Here is an 18,206-nt window from a genome sequence, read left to right on the forward strand (position 1 = left end):
GGCTTTCTTAGTGTTGCTTATTCGGGGAAAGTTGATGGATTTTGATGGGCAGGTTTTTATCGTGGGCCAGGGGAGCTTGTGTGAGCTGTTGCACATTTTGGCTGCCCTGGGATTCAAAAGCCAGACTGCAGCTGCATCCTGGACTCTTCGGTGTCGAGGGCTCCTCCACTCCGTGGTGGTGGCCGAGCTGCTTTGGCCAGGAGCTCAGCCGTACCTGATGAATTATCCCAAAGATCAGCTTGGCTATTTTGACTCCAGCTCCAGCTTCGTCGGCGTGGTGACTGAGCCAGGGGGATTAGCTGTGGTCTCCCTCAGGGCAGCTATTTCAGGGATGTGGAGGGGTCGGGCTGCCACTGCCCACCCACGAATGCGTCAGCAGGCGCTGATGACTTGTGGATATTTTTCCTGCTCGGTTTTGGCTGGGGGGCTGTGGCCAGGGAAGGGATTTGCAGGAGGGTCTGTGCACAGGGGGATGCTCACGATGCCGAGCACTGCTGCCGCAGCTGCGGGTGTCACTCCAGCCCAGCCAGGCATCTTCATCCCAAATATATCCACCCTCTGTGGCATTCCTGAAAATCTCCATGGAATGCTTTCCCCCGGCCGCGGGCGTCCTGCGGGAAGGAGCTCACCAGGGGGATCGTGCCGCTCTGACAGCTGCAGCCGGGGATGGAGCTGCTCTCCCAGCTGTCAGCACACTCACACTCTGTCTTCAGGTTATTTATCCATTATTTACAGAAAACAGATTGATCCATTCTCTTATTATCTCATTATCTACTTATTTATCTTCAGCTTGCCAGTTCCCTTCTGGATACCCCTTTAGCCTGGCTCCAGGCTCGCCCTGCAGCCTTGCAGAGGAGGAAATCAATGTTTTCTGTTCATCTGCAAAGCAAAAGCGAAGCCTTGTGGTGTTTTCTTTTTTCCCTTCTGAAGCAAGGAATTCAGGGAAGATAGGAAATACCGGGATACTCGTGGTGAAAGAGAGAGCTGTCAATCCTGTGAACCCCAGTCCTAGTGCAGCACCATCCACATCCAAGTGCTGTCAAGGAATAAATGCCAGAGTCAATTCCAGTCTTGGTTGCAGTGGTAAAAAAACCCCAGAGGAATTCCTTAGGATTTATCGCAGTGTAAGCATTCAGATGCCATCAAACCCTAAATCATTCTTTGACTGCTTCCCACCCGTGGCTGAGCCCCATCCCCATCCTGCCTGCAGCCCTTCATCCCCATGTAGTCCATCCACAGCATCCTTTAAACCCAAACCATTTCCATGGTGACAGAGAAAACAACCCTAATTGCAATTCACATTGGGGTAGGGAAAAAAATATTCCAAAGCACAGCGGAGCTTTCCAGGGCCAGGTGTCTGTCTCCCGGCAGTGATGGGATTGTTTGGGAAAACTTGCCCTCTTCCCAGTGCTATCCTAGAGCAGCTGTCTAATATTTTTTGTGGAGGACATGATGTTTGGGAGATGGACGCTTGCAAATGAGCTGTGGGCTTCTCTGAAAGAAAAAAGCCTGAAACTCTGCGTTTGCTACAGGAGGAATAAGGTTAATTAGGGAAGCCCTCCTGTTGAGTCAGGAGATGCAGAAAGGGCCCCCTTGCTTCCTCAATTTCTTCGGGTGGGGGCTGGGTGTGGCTGGATCCAATTATTTACTGCATAGCATAGGCAGTTATATATATTGCACTATTTATTGACACAATATTGAAGTAAAGCTCTTAAAATGAGCAAAATAATTATGGCGTAGAGATTGATGTTACCCATCCATGTGGGCAAATCCTGACCCCCCCTTCTCCATCCATCCTGGAGAACGTTCACAAAAAGTTCAAGCTGGTTCACCCCCACTTGGGCTGAGCATGCTGCTCCAGCCTTCTCTCCAGAGAGTTTTAACGCTGTGACTGAGGATCATCCCTGCAGCCTCCGAGGCTTGGCTCAGCTTTTCCCTGTTGAGTGTGGTGGGGTGTGTGGGGGGAACATTGCTCTCCTGGCTGTGGGGTGGCAAGGGGAGGGTTGGACAGGAAAAGAGCCCTTCCCCCCCACTCCCTGAGGTATTGCACCACCAGCCCAGGCTGAATTCCCTGTGGGACCAGGCTGGTGTGGGGCTAACACAATAATGTGGCTCTGCTCATGAGGAGAGAGAGAACCAGATGTCGTCTTGGAGACACAGTGGGATGAATGTTCACCACGGCTGTGGCAGGGCAGAGCACTCTCAGCCCCAGGCATCAACACTGCTGCTCTCCAGAGGGATCCTGATCCCGTCTGCCAGGGTGTTGTGAGCGTCCTGGATCCGATGGGTCTGGTTATCCCTTCCCAGCCAACGGAGCACGTTGGTACCCACTGCAGTAGCTGGCAAGTGAGTGTGTCAGGAGAAGGTGCCCAGTGCCTTGTGTCTGGGTGCATTTGGGGTGGACAGGAAATGATGGAGTCTCACTGGGCTGTTTGGGATATGGGGCAGCTCAGGACCCCACAGCCTGCAGGAATGGCCTCAGCTGGTGGGTGACCAAGGGTCTGTGAGATGAAAGTGGAAGAAATGAAAGCACTTGGCCATAGCTGAGAGCTCAGCTTTGCTTTTAGCTGGCCCTTCATAAAAATTGTGATGGTCGAGTGTGCTCTGTGTAAGCAACGGGCAGAAATCGGCTCTTGAAGAGCACCGAGCCTGCCTCTCTCTCAATCAGAAGACTTACTACTGGAGCTGTTCCTGAAAACAGTTTCTTTTCCCTCTGGGAACTTCCCACTCACTCCCTGCTGGGCTGTGGGGCCAGAGGGTGGGAGTACCCGTGATGTCAGCCTGCTCCTGCTGAGGATGGCAGCTGGAGCAGGGAGGCATTAATGAACACGGCAAAAATAAAAGGGACAAGAGACTTTGGGTGTGTCAAGTGTGTTAAGCCACCCCACACCCTCCGGTCATAGCCCCATGGCCATCCCCTTGCATGAGGCTGTGGCTGCCCAGCTCCTGTCCTCGGGTCCATCCTCACGTCTGGAGCTGGCTGCTGGAACACGGCTGCTGCCTCCCTGCAAAGGGCAGTGAGTTCAGTGAGTTTATCCTTTCATTTGCTGGCACCGTTGGGCTTTGGTTCCTTGCATGTCTTCACATACAGTGATGGGAGCAGTGATTTATCCCCATGGAAGCACGGTTGGAGCCAGGGAAGGGCTAAGCCAGCTGCTCTATGGTCCTTCAGCTTTAAAAATAGCTTTTATTTGCCTGTTAACCCTTTCCCTCTGGTTCCTGAAGAGGCTGCAGCTCCTAAGGATGCTGATGAAAGGGAAATGTAATTTTGCACATTGGAATGCTTGGCAGAAGCCGCTTTTAGCAGCTGCAGGCCCCGTTAATTAAATCTCTGGCTGTGTGGGCACAGCCTGCCCCAAAACCCCAAACCCCAGCTGAGGAGCTGCACAGGGGCTGTGGAGAGTGGCTGGGAAGCTGCTTCTAAAATACTTCTTCCCCCAGGCATGTTTTTAATTGGAGAGCTGGGGTTTGCTTTGCTTTGTTCCTCTAAAATTAGATGTGACTAATTGGGATGGGGGGAGGGAATTGTTATCTATGTGTTTTTTATGCATAGCCAGTTTTAAAGCACGGAGGGTTTACCTGTCATGGTAATATCCAGAGGATGGCTGCATGGCTTGGCACAGGGACAGTGCCTCTGGCTCAGGGCTGCTCCTGGTTTTCCAGGTATTTATAAAAAAAATGGGAAAATGGCCTTGCTGGTCATAGAGGGGTAGGATGGGCTGTGGGCCTGCACCGCTGGTTCCTATGCAACAGTTTTAGGCAATTTAAAGGAGAATTTTAAGTAGATTCAATGTACTTATTCCTGTCCCCCTTTGGGCTGAACTCACACAAGCTGGAGGATGGTGCTCCAAAGGCTGGCTTGGGATGGGTTTCCTGAAGATCTTTGCTTAAAATATGGGTCCAACCTGTGTTTTCTAATAGCACTAGTTCAGCCAGGAAATCCTGCAAAAATTTACACAACCCAAACTCCCCCCGCAAACTTGCTTCTTGTTATTCCTGTAAATATTATTTTTGTTTTCATTTCCTTCTGTAAATGAAACCACCACCACGAACACCACCATGTCATTCCATAAATGAAAATTGCTTTTGGCAGTGGGTGAGCACTTAAAAGTTGCCATCAAAGTGGCAAAACCTGGTGGGAATTTAAAATATCCTGTATCTTCTTACCTCTCTAGGTATAAACTCAAAACCCCATATATTTTTACAGGTTATATATAGATTTTCAAAAACCCACTATATATTTTTATAGGGCTGGGTATAGCTAGCTATAAATAATAAAAAAAAAAAGCTAAAAAATTTAAGAACTCATAACAACTGTAGTAGAGCCTCAAGTTCACACCTCTGTAATAGAAAGTATATATAATATATTGTACAGGGAGGGATATATTATATTGCCCATATATATGTATATATTGCAAATTACGTAGTATTTATGTTGCATTTTACATACACTACCTACAATGTATGCAGTATTTTATATTGCATAGGGGGAAGGTGCCGCGGCCGTGTCCGGGCGCTGGTGCCCGGTGCCACCGCGGTGCCACCCGGTGTCCTCCCTGTGTGTGTTGCAGGACTTACGGGGAGCTGACGAACTGCACGGCGCTGATCGCCGAGAGGCTCGACTGCTACTGGCCCAACCGGCTGGTGGACGAGTTCTTCGTGGCCGTGCACAAACAGTACTTCAGGAACTGCTCCCCGTCGGGCCGGGCGCTGCACGACCCCCCGAACGGCGTCCTGTGTCCCTTCATCGTGCTGCCCGTCCTTGTCACCCTGCTGATGACAGCGCTCGTGGTGTGGAGGAGCAAACGCAGCGAGGGCATCGTGTAGGTCCGGCGCGGGCGGCGCAGGGGAGGGACGGGGGGCTCTCCCCTGGAACGTGCCTGGTGGTTGGGAAGAGCCTGCCAGAGGAGCATCACGGAGGGTACCGAGCCCCGGAGGCAGGGACAGCATCGCCACCGCTCCTCCTGCGCGGTACCACCCGTGTGCCCGGTGGGTTCCAAATAAATGTCATTTTAGCGGGGGCTCTTGGGCAGCACGGGCGGCTGGGGCCGGCACGGGCTGCCCGGGCAGCGGGGACTCCGCTGCGCTACGGGGAGCGCCGCTCACCCCGCACCGGCACTGCGCACTCTGCTCCGCCTCTCCCAGCCGCTTTCCCCCGGCACCCTGTACCAAGGAGGAAAAGTTGAAAGGAAAAAAACCCAGCGGGGTGTGGGGAGTCGGAATCCTGCAGCTCCGCAGTGCCAGCGCGGCTGCCACACACGGGAGACCAGTGGGTCTGGGTGCGCCAAAACACCCTCGGCTTCCTCTCTTTGTCTTTTCTTGGGTTTCCCCCCACACCTGGAAAGGCATCTTCTCCCCCAGCCCCCAGCACAAAGACAAGGCTTGCACGGGCTGGCTTTTGCCTGGGAGGTGGGGAACAACGGGGGGAAGTCGGCAGTGGGAGGTGGGTGGCACCGGTGGTGCCCTGGGGCTAACAAGGAATGAGAGTAAGGTGCTTTTCCTACCTAAATAAATAAATACATGAATGTGTGTGCCTGTCTCTGTGAAGGCTGAGGTCAAGCTCCTCCTTCACTGCTCTTTGTGATGCCAGGGACCCCCAGTAGTGCTGACCCCCACCCCGTGAGCTCTGGGTGGGGCAGGGGGATCCCTAGGGGAGGTCCTGGAGTGGGGTCAGCTCCCGTGCAGGGAGACTGGGCCACACCTGGGATGGGGACCCCCAACCCTACCCCTGGGCACTGCCATCCCTGACAGCTCTGACACACTCCAGACCCCTTCAGTGCCTTGCTGGCTCAGGAAGGGGTTCCCTGGGGACACCCAGCTGCTGTTCACTCCTGACTCTCACATTTCCCAAAAAAACCCCAAAACCTAGTGGGACACCAAGCCCTCTGTCTGGCCCACCGAGCCCAGACTCCCTCTAACCCAAACAAGTCCGTGATCCTGGTAGAAGCAGAGATTAGTTGAATCTTTACAACTATACATAAAAATGCATATAAACAAACATATATGTTTATGTAAATATATAAACCCCCCATCTCCTCATGTTCAGGAAAAATGCAGTTTATTTTCCTGGACTGTGAGGTGGTGAGATTTTCTAGAATCCCCCCCTCCCCGTGTCCTGGATGAGCACAAACCAATGCTCCGACCTTCATGTACAGTATTTAACAGTGTCCAAACTTTATTATTCTGCTTATCTCCTCCAGGCAAGCAACACCACAGGAAAGGGGTTAAACAGGATTGTTCTGGGAGGCAGGGACGGCTTTGATGGCTGCAGCTCTGCACTCACGGGGCTGCTGGTACCCTGACACAGCTTTGCCTGGCTCACCTGAGCAGCACCCTGGCTTTGCTCTGCCCTGGGCACAGCAGCAGCAGCTTCCTGGCATGAGTGGGGAGCCATGCATGGTGACAGCCCAAGAAATGGGGACTGTGACCCCCTCTCCTGCAGGATGGAATGTGCTAACAATACCAGGGTGCCTCTACAGTAAGGAGCACTTTGTTACAGCAGCCTGGTTCAGAGGTTTCAGCTCAAGAGAATCCTTCTGATGCTGTAAGCAAAATCTGGATTTCCCAACCTTTGTGTGTTTTACTCCTTACCTTTGCTGTGAGGTTTTGGCAGCAAAGATCTCTCACTGTAGTTGCCTGCTTAAAATAGTGGGCTGATCCATGTTTCCTTGTGAATATTATCTGCAGGTGAAGCTCTCCTCCTGCATGCCAATCCCTGCATTTCACCTCCCTGCTTTCCCAGACCTCCAGCTACAGGAGGTTGTGAAGCTGTAAAGGAAAAGGCACAGGGAAAACTCAAGTTTCGTGCTTACGGTTTGCACCCCAGCTCTGCCATGCATGGAGATTGTTTTAATTTCCTCCAGTGTCTGCAGCAGCAGAGGAACACCAGGAAAGAATAAAGGAGGGCTAAAACCCAACAGTCAATGCCCGAGTGTCACACACACTTGCTCTGCATGAAACCACACAAACATTTATTTCTCTGGTTTGTAAAAGCTCGGGTGGGGTCCATCAGCTCCTCTGTGTGATCCCAATGCTGGCAGGTGTGCAGGGAGCTCTGAAGCCACTCCTGAGGTACATGCTGCTCTCCTCTGCAGGCTCTCTGCTCACACAGCGCCATCCAGCTCCTTATAGAAAAGGCAATTGCAGCATCACATCCTTCCAAATCAAGAGAAAGCCAAGTGTGCACCGTGTGTGGCAGGAGAGGTGTTGTGGTTCCCAGCTGTGCCATTCCCTTTCACCACAGGGATCTGGAGAACACAATTAGGGGCTCTCCAGGTAACAGTGCCTAAATTTACCTTCATCCAATCAAACAGCATCTGATGCTCCTTCACCACATCCACACTGGAAAGCTGAAGGCAGATTTCTTAAGAAAAAAAATCTTCCTTTCATTACTTTTTTCACAGAAATATATAATATATAATATATATATATTTAATTTTACTAATACCAAACATGTACTTAAGTTACGTATTAGCCTGTATTTCTTTTAACTACTTCACACAATGAATAGAAACAAAAAACAAAAATACTGTAGCCCAAACAGGGCCTGAAATTAACAATGTAAAAATTCCAAACTGTGACAAAAACATACTTACATTAAATAGCATCTAGAATTTCAATACCAGAAGTAGAATCTCATTTTGCACTTCTACTCTGGCAAGCTCTAAGCCTCAGCTGAGTGACTCTTGGAAAAAGCTCATATTGTTTCTGCTCATCAAAGGCAACAGTTTTGTGATTTGGTTCACAGGAGACCATTTATTGCCAACTCGAAGTGTTCCAAAACACGCCACCTTTTCTGTTTGGGTAGTTTGGGTTTGGTTTTTTTCCCTTCCCCCCTCCAGATTAGGCAAGAGTTAGAAAAAAAAAAAAAAAAAAAAAAAAGTGTAATTACAATTTCAATAGTGATTTCTTTTAACTTCTCAAGCATATCTCATCAACAGGATATACAGTACAGTTCAGAAGAGTAAACATTTGTAAAAGGAAGCAGACAACTTTTTCAACCAACAGACACAATTTCTTGCTGTATTTATGCTGAACTCTCCTTTGAACATGGACAGGTTATGAAGTTAGTTTTCTTCTTCAGTACAACATGGACACAGGACTGGTACAATCCGGGCTGGTTTGGTTGCTGTTGCAGTTAAGGACAACTCTAGAGTGGAGCCGTGGTCCTGCCATCCATCCCCCTTCATCATCTCGCGTAGCGCTTAATGTAATCTTCAACTTTATTCCGAAAGTCCTCCTAGGGGCAAGCACAGGCACAGTTACCCCGGGCACGGCAGGGATGGGCTCATGGGAATGTGCTGCTGGATCCCCACACTGGCACTGGCAAGCTCCCAGCACGGGAAACGCCCACGGCTCTCCCTCAGGGCCCTGAATCCTTACAAAGAGTGCTCCACTGGGGCATGAAGGGGGAAAACAGCCATCAGCAGCTACCAGCTGAGGTACACACAGACCACCTGACTATTCCATAACCTCTGTATCCAGGGAAAAACACCCAGGTCTGGCAGTTTGTGCTTAGAAAGCACAGAGATGCCGAGTAAGAGAAATTCTGACATTGTGTGATCCCCGTGCAAGCTGGGATGTCAGAAGACACCACATTCCTGGCATGTTATTCCGAGCCTGAAGCTTACAGCTTGGTATTAAATATGTTCCACCCAAACACACTGAGGGGCCTGTGCTCCAGAGTGCATTCTGCTGGATTTCCAGCTCCCGCTTTTGTGTGCTGCTGGAATATAAAGCAGGAAAACCTGGGAAATTTATATACTCACATCTGTTAAAAAAAAATCAAACAACTAAAAAACAACTCATGCAACAGATGAGGAGGTTTTGAACATTGTCCTGGCACCCTGGAGCTGCCTGGAGAGCATAGGCCACAGAAGCACTGAAATCCTCTGCCAAGGCTCTGCTTTTACTAGGAAGGGCACAAAATCCCACTGCCATGACCTGTGGGATCACAACAAGGCACAGTCCTGCTTCAAACAATGTCACTTGTCAGCTCCAGGTTTGCCAATGTATAAAATGATGCCTCTCAAACACATCCCAAGTGTTTTGGTACAGACCACCCAGAGCTGGACATCACATCACACCAGGAAGGAGCACCAACAGGACCTTTTTGCCTCAGTCAGCCTTGGAACACATCAGTATTTCCCTGGCTCCAACACCACGCTTCAAACACTTAAGATCAGCTCCCCTTATGATAGTTTTGTTTTCTGCTGCTTAGTTTTTCTACCAGTGGAAGGATAAAGGTTATCCCATGGTTAAAATGCAGAAGGATCAAAGAAAACCTATGATCCATCAGAAACACAGACTGTGATTTCACTTCTCAGCTGATCAAGTGCATCACACGTGTCCATAACTATGCAAAGTGCCTGGAATCTCAAAGTAGTTTAAAACACAGTTTAAGGCCAGAAATATCCTATTATAAATATGGGTGCAGAAATCCCACTCCTCCTTAGGAACAGGGTGCCTGCTCCACTTGGGTGAAAGAGCAGCTGTTTTGGTCTAATGTGGCAATTGCTAAAGGCAATATTGTGTGTAGTGACGTTCCCACTCTGTTGCAAGCACACCCCTTTCCACACTCATCCCACTGTGTGTTGTGTTAAAAAACTAGCACTCCAAAGCTAAAGCCATCTTCAGCTGAAATAAAATTTCCAAACCCAGGCAATTCTGATCCATAGATGGAGGTTTTGATAGCTGTGGGGGAAACTGAATTCACTGAGGGCTGGTTGCACATTGTTTCCTACTCCTGTGTTCCTCCAAAAGATGGATGAATAAAAGGAACTGAGCACACAACTGCACCTTCCCTGTGTGTAACAACATCCACGAGCAGGGCAGTGCAGACAGCTCAGAGCACCCTCTGCTTTTCCCTCTGTCCCTTTACGAGTTATTACACAGGAAAATGGGCTCCCAGCAGTGACTGAAGAGAAGCAAGACCTCAGGAAGGAAGGAAGGCTCCAGAAAGTCACAGTGTCACTCAGCAGCCGGGGCTGACGGACCTGATGGTGTTGGCAGGAACACATTCACAGGGTACTCGCTGGTGTGAAGCTGGCTGTGAACAGGAAGGGCTTGTCCCAGAGCTGCAATATTCCATCCTCACATGCCATATGGCTGAGCACTTCCTGATTAACAGGGGGCACTTCTCTCTGGGCACAGCTGCTTATGTGCAACACTGAATAATCAGAAGCACAAAAATTCAGCACAGCAGGACGTACCCTGCATTATAAAGAGGCACAGGCAAAATCCTGTTAGGAATGCTAAGGGAAAGGAGGATTCATAACATCCCTTCAAGGACGTAACATATCCCACAGAAATTGTCCTCTGTATTTAAACAAAGATGTTTTGTTTGTACAGAGAGGTTTAATAAATAACCTTTACAGAAATAAACAGGACAAGGGGCAATGATTTTAAATGGACAGAGAGAAGGTTTAAATGAGATATTGGGAAGGAATTGTTCCCTGTGAGGGGGGTGGGAAGCCCTGGCACAGGTTGCCCAGAGAAGCTGTGGCTGCCCCAGGATCTCTGGAAGTGTCCAAGGCCAGGTTGGATGGGGCTTGGAGCAGCCTGGGACAGTGGAAGGGGTCCCTACCCATGGCAGGAGGTGGGATGAGGTGGGCTTTAAGGTCTCTTCCAACCCAAACCATTCTGGGATTCTGTGATTACACTGAAAAACACTTGGGACAAGATCTACAGAGCCCCAGACTCCAAAAGAGAATTCCATTCTACCCTTTCTAAAAGCATGTGGAAACACACACTCAAGAACTAGGCACTGTATCAAAAACTGGGGTTTGACCTGATTTGGCAGCTCTGGGACATGAGACTTTATTTTTCAACTGTTTATACTGCACCAAGTTATGCTTATTAACTGCTTGTCTTTTATTAAGCTTTTAATTTGTGACCCGAAGATTTGTTCAGTTATCCAAAGCAAACACAATACTTTGGTGACAGCTACAGAGAAGTTTGGAAAAGTTCTGATGGAAACTTTCTCTCAGGAATCTTTTTTATTTATTTAAAACTATGTGTAAGAATTACCCAATAATAGTAATAAAATTTAAAAAAACCCACACAACCAAACAAACCCCCAACCAACCAAAAAACAAACAACCCAAAAATAAAACCCAAAACAGATTTAGCTCATTTATTTTCCTTCATACACCCACTACAGGTACTTCACAGCCTGCACTATTTGGCCAGTCCCTGCAGGAAAATGTGCTGTTTAACACATCTGTCTCTTCATTGTGACTACAACCACCCAGCTAACTGTGACCAACCCTTTCTGATCCACCTTCGCATCCTTTAGACCTACAATCCTGTAAAATTCAAATGGAGACAGAAAAAGATCACAGAAATAATCAATTGCTCCTGCCCTTCCCTCTTTTGAGCTAATAGTAGTATTATTTTTTAAGCTGCTCTATTTTAACAGAACACTATCTGAATCCAACATTTATTACAAAGGTTAAATTCCAAACAACTTCTGTTAGGACCTGACTTGTGGTTTCAAAGCGATTAGGGAAGGGGACTTCTGAGCACCAGTAAAATGGCATTCATTACTCAGCTCAGCCCAAGGCTTTAGGCTATAATAACCAGATATATTTACCTATTAGCCCTATGAATTATACTGAAAGCCACCATTTCTTTCTTTTCTCCCTTGCAGAAAATAGTAAGTATTCACAGCCATCAACCCCCACACATCTCCTCCCATTTAAAAAGGAGCTGAATGAAACCTCTGAGCAGTACAAAAAATCTCAAGTATGAGGTGGTTTTTTACAATTCATGTTCCTGCCTTGCTCTCATTTCCCTGTCATTGTTTTATTTAGCTCAGTCTCTACATGATGTGAAGAGTTTTCCAAGCTCTGTAATTAAATTTTAGTTCTCTGAAGAAAGAGAAGAGTGGGGGGTGAAAAACCTACACAAAAGTATCTCCCACAAGCTCCCTGCTTAGCAGGTGCAGTCAAAGCCATGTCGATTTTCATGGCCTCTAATCCCTACTTCAGATTTTAAAATTCTTCTACACACCAAGCAATTGTGATTTTGCAAAATGATGAGGAAATGCTTTAGCAGATTTCTTAGTAGCCAAGTCCTAAGGGGGGAAAAAAAGGTGAAATTTTTACTGCAGGGAAAAAAAAACCAACCAAAGCCAAAACACAGCACTGAAGCTATTTGGAAAATAGCAGCGCTGTGGGGAAGAAGAGGAACACTAAGGTTTGGACATTGTTTTTGAAATATCTGCACACAGAGGTAGGTTACAGAACTGGTGTGAGAAGCAGTGACCTGCCTGCCAGGACAGAGAGAAGCTGAAGATACCTTGCAGAGGCACAGCAATCCATTACCACACTGAACACATTTGCACAGCCATTTGTTTGAGATTTCACATCTGAAGCAGGAACCATTTCCCTCATGCTTCCACAAATTTTCTGCTGTTTGCCAGCGGCAAAAGATAAAGGAAGAGAAGCACTCTCTGAAGTTCCTAGAAGAGGAACAGGCTATGGATTTAGAGGGCAGGGATAAATACACCTAAATCCTGTTTGTGCAAAGGCAAGAGAATTGAGCCAGATGGAGAGAGCAAAGCGGCTTCCCAAAGAAAATTGTGCCCTGGATCAAATGCAGTGTGAGTCCAAATCCAACCCTGGGCTGGAGGGAGACAGTGGAGGCCTGGTAAATCCTCTGGTGCCAAAGGACTTGGGATTTGCCCAGACTGTCACAGATCTCTTACTGCCATTTATGATTTCACCTGGGTTGCTGAAAACACAGAAAACTTCCTGGGAGCTGCTAAACCAGGGAGCAGAGACTCCCTGGCCACTCAGTGCCTGAGGTTTAGGAGCTGGTCTCCTCGTGCTCCTGCAAGACTCCTGAGGCTCACCCAGGCACAGTGACCACCTGGCCAGCAGTGGGAAAGGGTTACAGAAAAGCCCTTCAGGAAAATTACCTGAATTATCCCAATTACTTGGAGGTTGACATCCTCTGAGCTGCAAACACACTTCCACCCATGAGGATGCCACTCATTCCCAAGAGAGGTTATGTCCTTGGGATCAGAGATCTTAATGGATAAATTACAAGCACAGAGGAAATGGGAGCTGCCTGAGTCTGGCCAGAGGGTTTTGCAAGTCATGCTCTACTCAAGGCAAATGATGTTCAAACTAACCTGACCGGGCAGGTGAGGCACGTGGGGAATGCAGCTCCAAGAGCTCAGACTCCCTGTTGGCACAGAACAACTCTGCCATATGTTCCCTTTCAAAAGCCATGGATGTTTCTGAAGGATGCAAAGCAAAAGCTTTCCTTTCAAGCCACTTAGTTGCCTAAAGCACCTAAAACAAAAGCTTTAAAACATCTGCATTTCTTCCACATTACCTCAGCAAATCAAACCATCTGCAAAAGCTTAATCATCTCTGGTGAACCTGAGAGAGGCTCCATCCATAATCAAAGTGTTACGGAAGATGGGTAATGGTTTCTATAAATACTTGCAGCATTAGAAAAGTAATGTTTTTCCTATTTACATCTGTTAGCACAATTAGCAGCTGTGCTGTTGCTCATTTGCACATGCCATTTAATGTACTTTGTGCTTGCTGGGAAAAGCCTTCAAAGGCTGTAACAAGGACAGAGAGCATAAAATGGGGAAGCAATCCAAGAAAAACCCCAGTGCAGCTCTGTAAATGCACAAATGCTGCAGAAAAACAAAGACGTATTCTACCATGGCTGCCACGGTTTCAGTGAGAACAACAAACACCCAAGAGGGTGGTTGGGGGTGCAGAGGAAGTGAAGGATTTACTGCAATAAATATGGAGATAAATAAATGCAATGACTCACAGGGAGAATTGTTATGAAAAGATGTTTTTGGTCTGCGATGGAACTGTTGTTCTTAATAAGCCATTAAGCTGTAATCAGAGAGTAATAAAAACCCCACAACAAAAATTAAATGGCTTCCAAAAAAAAACCACATCAAGCTTGAAAGCCTTTTGGGGCTACATTCTTTTCCAGTGTGGTAAAAGCTTGGAAAGCTGAGGTTAGCCAAAGGTGAAGATCTACTTCAGTTCTTCAGATACACCTTGTGGGTGCATTTAATTAAAACAATTCTTCAGTGTTTTGTAACCCCTTCAGAAGAAATCAGGCAAGAGATACTTGATTCAGCAGCCAGGAATAAATGTGAGTTTCTTATTTTACCTGAAGAGGGTTAAAAGCACCTTCTGAAAGTCACACTTTCATCACTGCAGTTTTGTATTGTTATAAATAAAAAGCAGTGTTCTCACAAATGTTTGGAAATAGCTACCTTCCATCAGGACGAGAGATTTCAGGATGTCAGGGGCTGGTGCAGGGCTATCAATTTAAACAAGGGGATGGGATTAAGTGGAAAACCTCACGTTAGACCAAGGACAGAGACAGATCCCGGCCCAGAGGAAGCTCGATGAGCACAGCACGGATGAGACCACGCTAATTTAAGCAACAACATTGACTCAAATATTCTACAATGCAAACAACATAAAAAATGAGGTCCTGACAAAGCCAGCTCGAAGCAAACATAGTGAGAACCAGCTCTCGGCCAGCTCTGTTGATGTCCCTGTCTTGACCAGTACTAAACAGCCTTTCTGCTCTCTACCCTTCCCTAAGCTAAGAGCCATCAACAGAGTTTTTGACAAAGTCTGACACCAAAGAGGTTGAAAATGAAAACATACTAATTTGCATCCTGCATTCTTGGACCCAGACCAGAAATCAAAAGCCTGAGAAGTTCCTGGTTTTAAACCAGGAGTTTTTTACTGTTTCTGTGGGTATAGAAGTAGCTGTATCACTGCAAACTGTTTTCTAACACAGCCTTGGATCGCACAATAAACTCTTAAGAACTTCCTTTTTTCCACTGTAATTTCTCACTACAAAAGACTGTGACCTCACAAACGTCACATCAGAATAATTCCAAAATCATGTGGAAGAGCTGAAAATAGAGAAATCCAGTCTGCAGATGAACTGAAAACTACTAAAAATGGTAAGAGATAGTCCAAGGAGATGCTATGAAAAGGAGCACAGAATGCATGCAAGTAGAGCAGCTAGTGTAACCAAGTACACAATTTTACAATGAATTTTACAATGTCACTCTTTCTGTAAGCCTTGAGAATTAATAATTCACAATGAAGAAGCAGTAGCTTCAAAGCCTTAACCTCAATTACTTCTTGAGCAATTTTAACAGCATACATCTTTCCACTGTTGGGAGTTAAGAGCCAGCAGCACGGAAAAGGAAAAAACTCAGAGTTGCACAAAATCCCCTAAAAATTCATATATGCAGCAGTGTGCCCACTAATTACTTCAAATGTGGCTAAATAGGGAAGAGGAAAAAAGACAACTGCAAGTAAAAATATGCAGCTCTTGTGATCAGCTGGAAGCAATGGAACACCCTGTGGTGTTTGAATAGCTTGTGGGGAGTTCTCTTTACCAAAATAAAGCCTCACTTGGTGTGCAAGAGTTTGGAGTCCCCTACAGCCAAGGAAAGCCTGGCATGGGAAAGAAAGACTTTACAAGACACGTTTAGCAAGCAAAGACAGCAAAATCTGACTGCTCACAAATTTGCAGACTTTCATCACTGCTCTCCACACCCACACAGCTTTTCCTTGGCACTTTTCACCACCTCAGCCTGGCCAGCAGCCAAAGGCAGGGCAAAGCTCAGAGTCTGCTCCGAGCTGGATGTGCCCACAGAGGCCACCTGGAGCCTTCCTCCCAGCCCAGCCTCTCTCTGCTGCTGCTGCCAGTTTTGGTGACAGCTACAGGAACTGGATGTAAAGACTCTGCTGCTCTGTCAAATCTGATGGAAATCCATGTGTGTGTTTAGAAGCTAGAGGGACTGAGAGGGAGGCCGGGATGAGGGGACAGATGGGTGGAATCACTGCATAAGCCTTATTCCTCTGCCAAAAACCAACACTAAAAAGCAAAGCAACTGCTAAAAGTTCACTTCAGTGAAGCTCCAGGACAGACTGATTCAGGATAGACCATGTAAAGGGGCAGTGGGGGCGACTGAACCTGCTGAAAGGCTGGGCTCAGCGGGCCATGATCAGTGGCACAGAGTCACTACGACCCCCAGAGGTCCCTGCTAACCTCAGTGATGCAGTAAAACACCTTCTAGAAATGTCTCAAGGATGAAGTGCTGGAAAACCTACAGCTACAGAACAAACACCCCCTCTAATGTGATTCAGAATCATTTCACTCGATTATGCTGGCCATGAACAAGAAAGAAATGTTTCTATCACGTCCTTTAACTTGCATTACATTAAAACACAAGATTATTTTCATGCAACCTGACAGCTGCCTTGCCAAGTTTTCCAGAGGCTCCTAGCTTTCATCATTATCCATAATTTTGTATTTCTTCAAATTATTCTGCTGCTGTTTCAAGATTATCAGACTGACAGATATCCAACTTTCATCAGAGAAGTGAAAGGATAGAAAACAGAAATGCTTTAAAAGCAACGGTGGCACTGGGTTGACACATCTCTCCACACCACAGTGACACACCAAACACAGGAACATTTTGTTAAAAGGATAATTTTTAGTCTTGGGGTATGGAGGAGGAAAACATCAGCCTTGTCAACTCAGTATTTCCTCCACCCTCAGCTCCACAGAAATTCTTCTGTTCTACAACTAATTGCTGTTATCTTGTATTTCAGTATGTTCAAGACCAGATTGTTTAGTTTATACTATATGGAGGGATTCCCCTCCTTCCCCTATCCAACTGCATTTCTACAGTCTAAGAAACTTTAATCAAAAATTTACTTTAAACCTGAAGTGCCCTGCAGTTCTGAATCTCTCCCCACGTACAATAATTCACATTAATTACATTAAATTGATTGCTTCTAAGGATAAGGCAAAAACCTTCTTTTCCTTTTCACATATTTTAGCAGCTCTCTGTACTATAATACCTTGTTCAGGATATTACCCTCCTGATGACAGCCTTTGCTTCTATTTTTAAAAAGACGGCCCTAGACTTTAATCACACATGGGAAAAAACTTCCTTTCGGCCCAGGAATTACAGCTGGGATTGCCAGAAGAATACAGCAAATAGATCATGGATGAGTGGCCACACATCCTAAGCCACTGCCAACCATGAAGAGCAACTCTCTCCTGAGCAGCACAAGGAGAATGGTTTCAAAAACCCTGGTGAAGCCTCTTTTTGTCAGTCTCAGGCAGTGCCAGAGGCTCCTCAGGGAAGGGTGGCTTATCCACCCAAATCTGACACTGTCAGCGACTCAGACCTCGGTATTGCACTGAGTTCCTTGCCAAACATTCTTCACTCTCTTTATCACAAGCCTGTAGGGTTGAAGTTTCCGAGACGTAAGAGAGAAAAGCCCTGGGATGAGAGACTCAGCTGTGACTGCAGCCAGTGCAGCCCAGTGCTGATTTAAGCCACAGGCCAACCTCAGTTCTGACAGCCAGAAAAAGGATTTATGTTGCAGGCAGATAAAAAAAATACAAAGCAGAATGTCAAGATTTAAAAACTGGTTGCTTCTTCCCTTGTGCACTTAAGCTTATCTGTGGAATGGGAACCTTTGGCACCTGCACATACAAAGGGCAGCACAGCAGAGGAAAGTGGTCTGTATTTACTCCTTCAAAAGTGAACTTGTCAGAGCAGAGATAAAACAGGTGAGAAGGGTTGTCTGTGTAGGAACATTACAGCAAGACTGGGACATGCAGGGAAAGGATAAGAAACTGAATGCAATTTAAATGTCAGGGTATTAATCCAGGCTAAGATGATCCAAATGAATGCCCAGCCTCCCACTGCTCTATTGTCCTACTGGGGGTGAATCATTTCCCTCTCCACAGCACTCCAATTCTCATCAACATAGTACCAAGCACCACAACAGCTCTCCATCATTTAAATTTAGTTTGGTCAGCCAGCACTGCAATTTGGGAACATCAGATCCTATTCTATTCACACAAACCTAAGTGTCAAACCTACAAATTCTAGAGCAAACCAACATTAACCACTTCACAATACCGAAAATACAAAAGCCACCTATTTTTGTTTAAACCCATTTTTCAGTTTATAATATAAGACATCAAAATGAAATCACTTACAGGTACTATTGAACACCATAAGGAAAATCAAGACAAGGTGAAAAGCTCGGCTTGCCTGTAGCTAATGGAGAAAAAACCCAAATCTGCAGTGGTAAAACATCAATTTTTGTTCCTGATGAAGCAATTAAGAACCTTAAACCAAAGGATCATCTTTGTTGCCACCT

General features: G+C 46.6%; 2 protein-coding genes across 3 annotated transcripts in view; one reads left to right on the top strand and one right to left on the bottom strand.

Moving 5' to 3' along the window:
• Window positions 1-5,525, top strand: part of LOC125328551 (RNA-binding protein 44-like) — a 30,195-nt gene extending 24,670 nt beyond the window's left edge. The window contains exon 15 of the mRNA XM_048309427.1: window positions 4,572-5,525. Coding sequence (XP_048165384.1) covers window positions 4,572-4,827 — 256 coding nt within the window. The 3' untranslated portion in view covers window positions 4,828-5,525. The remainder of the gene's footprint in view (window positions 1-4,571) is intronic.
• A 2,467-nt stretch (window positions 5,526-7,992) lies between these two features.
• Window positions 7,993-18,206, bottom strand: part of UBE2F (ubiquitin conjugating enzyme E2 F (putative)) — a 54,556-nt gene continuing 44,342 nt past the window's right edge. For both annotated transcript variants that reach the window (XM_048308854.1, XM_048308853.1), the window contains one exon: window positions 7,993-8,239. In XM_048308854.1, the coding sequence (XP_048164811.1) occupies window positions 8,189-8,239 (51 nt within the window). In that variant the 3' untranslated portion in view covers window positions 7,993-8,188. The remainder of the gene's footprint in view (window positions 8,240-18,206) is intronic.

The sequence above is a fragment of the Corvus hawaiiensis genome, chromosome 7 (genome assembly GCF_020740725.1).
Source record: "Corvus hawaiiensis isolate bCorHaw1 chromosome 7, bCorHaw1.pri.cur, whole genome shotgun sequence".
Classification (NCBI taxonomy): domain Eukaryota; kingdom Metazoa; phylum Chordata; class Aves; order Passeriformes; family Corvidae; genus Corvus; species Corvus hawaiiensis.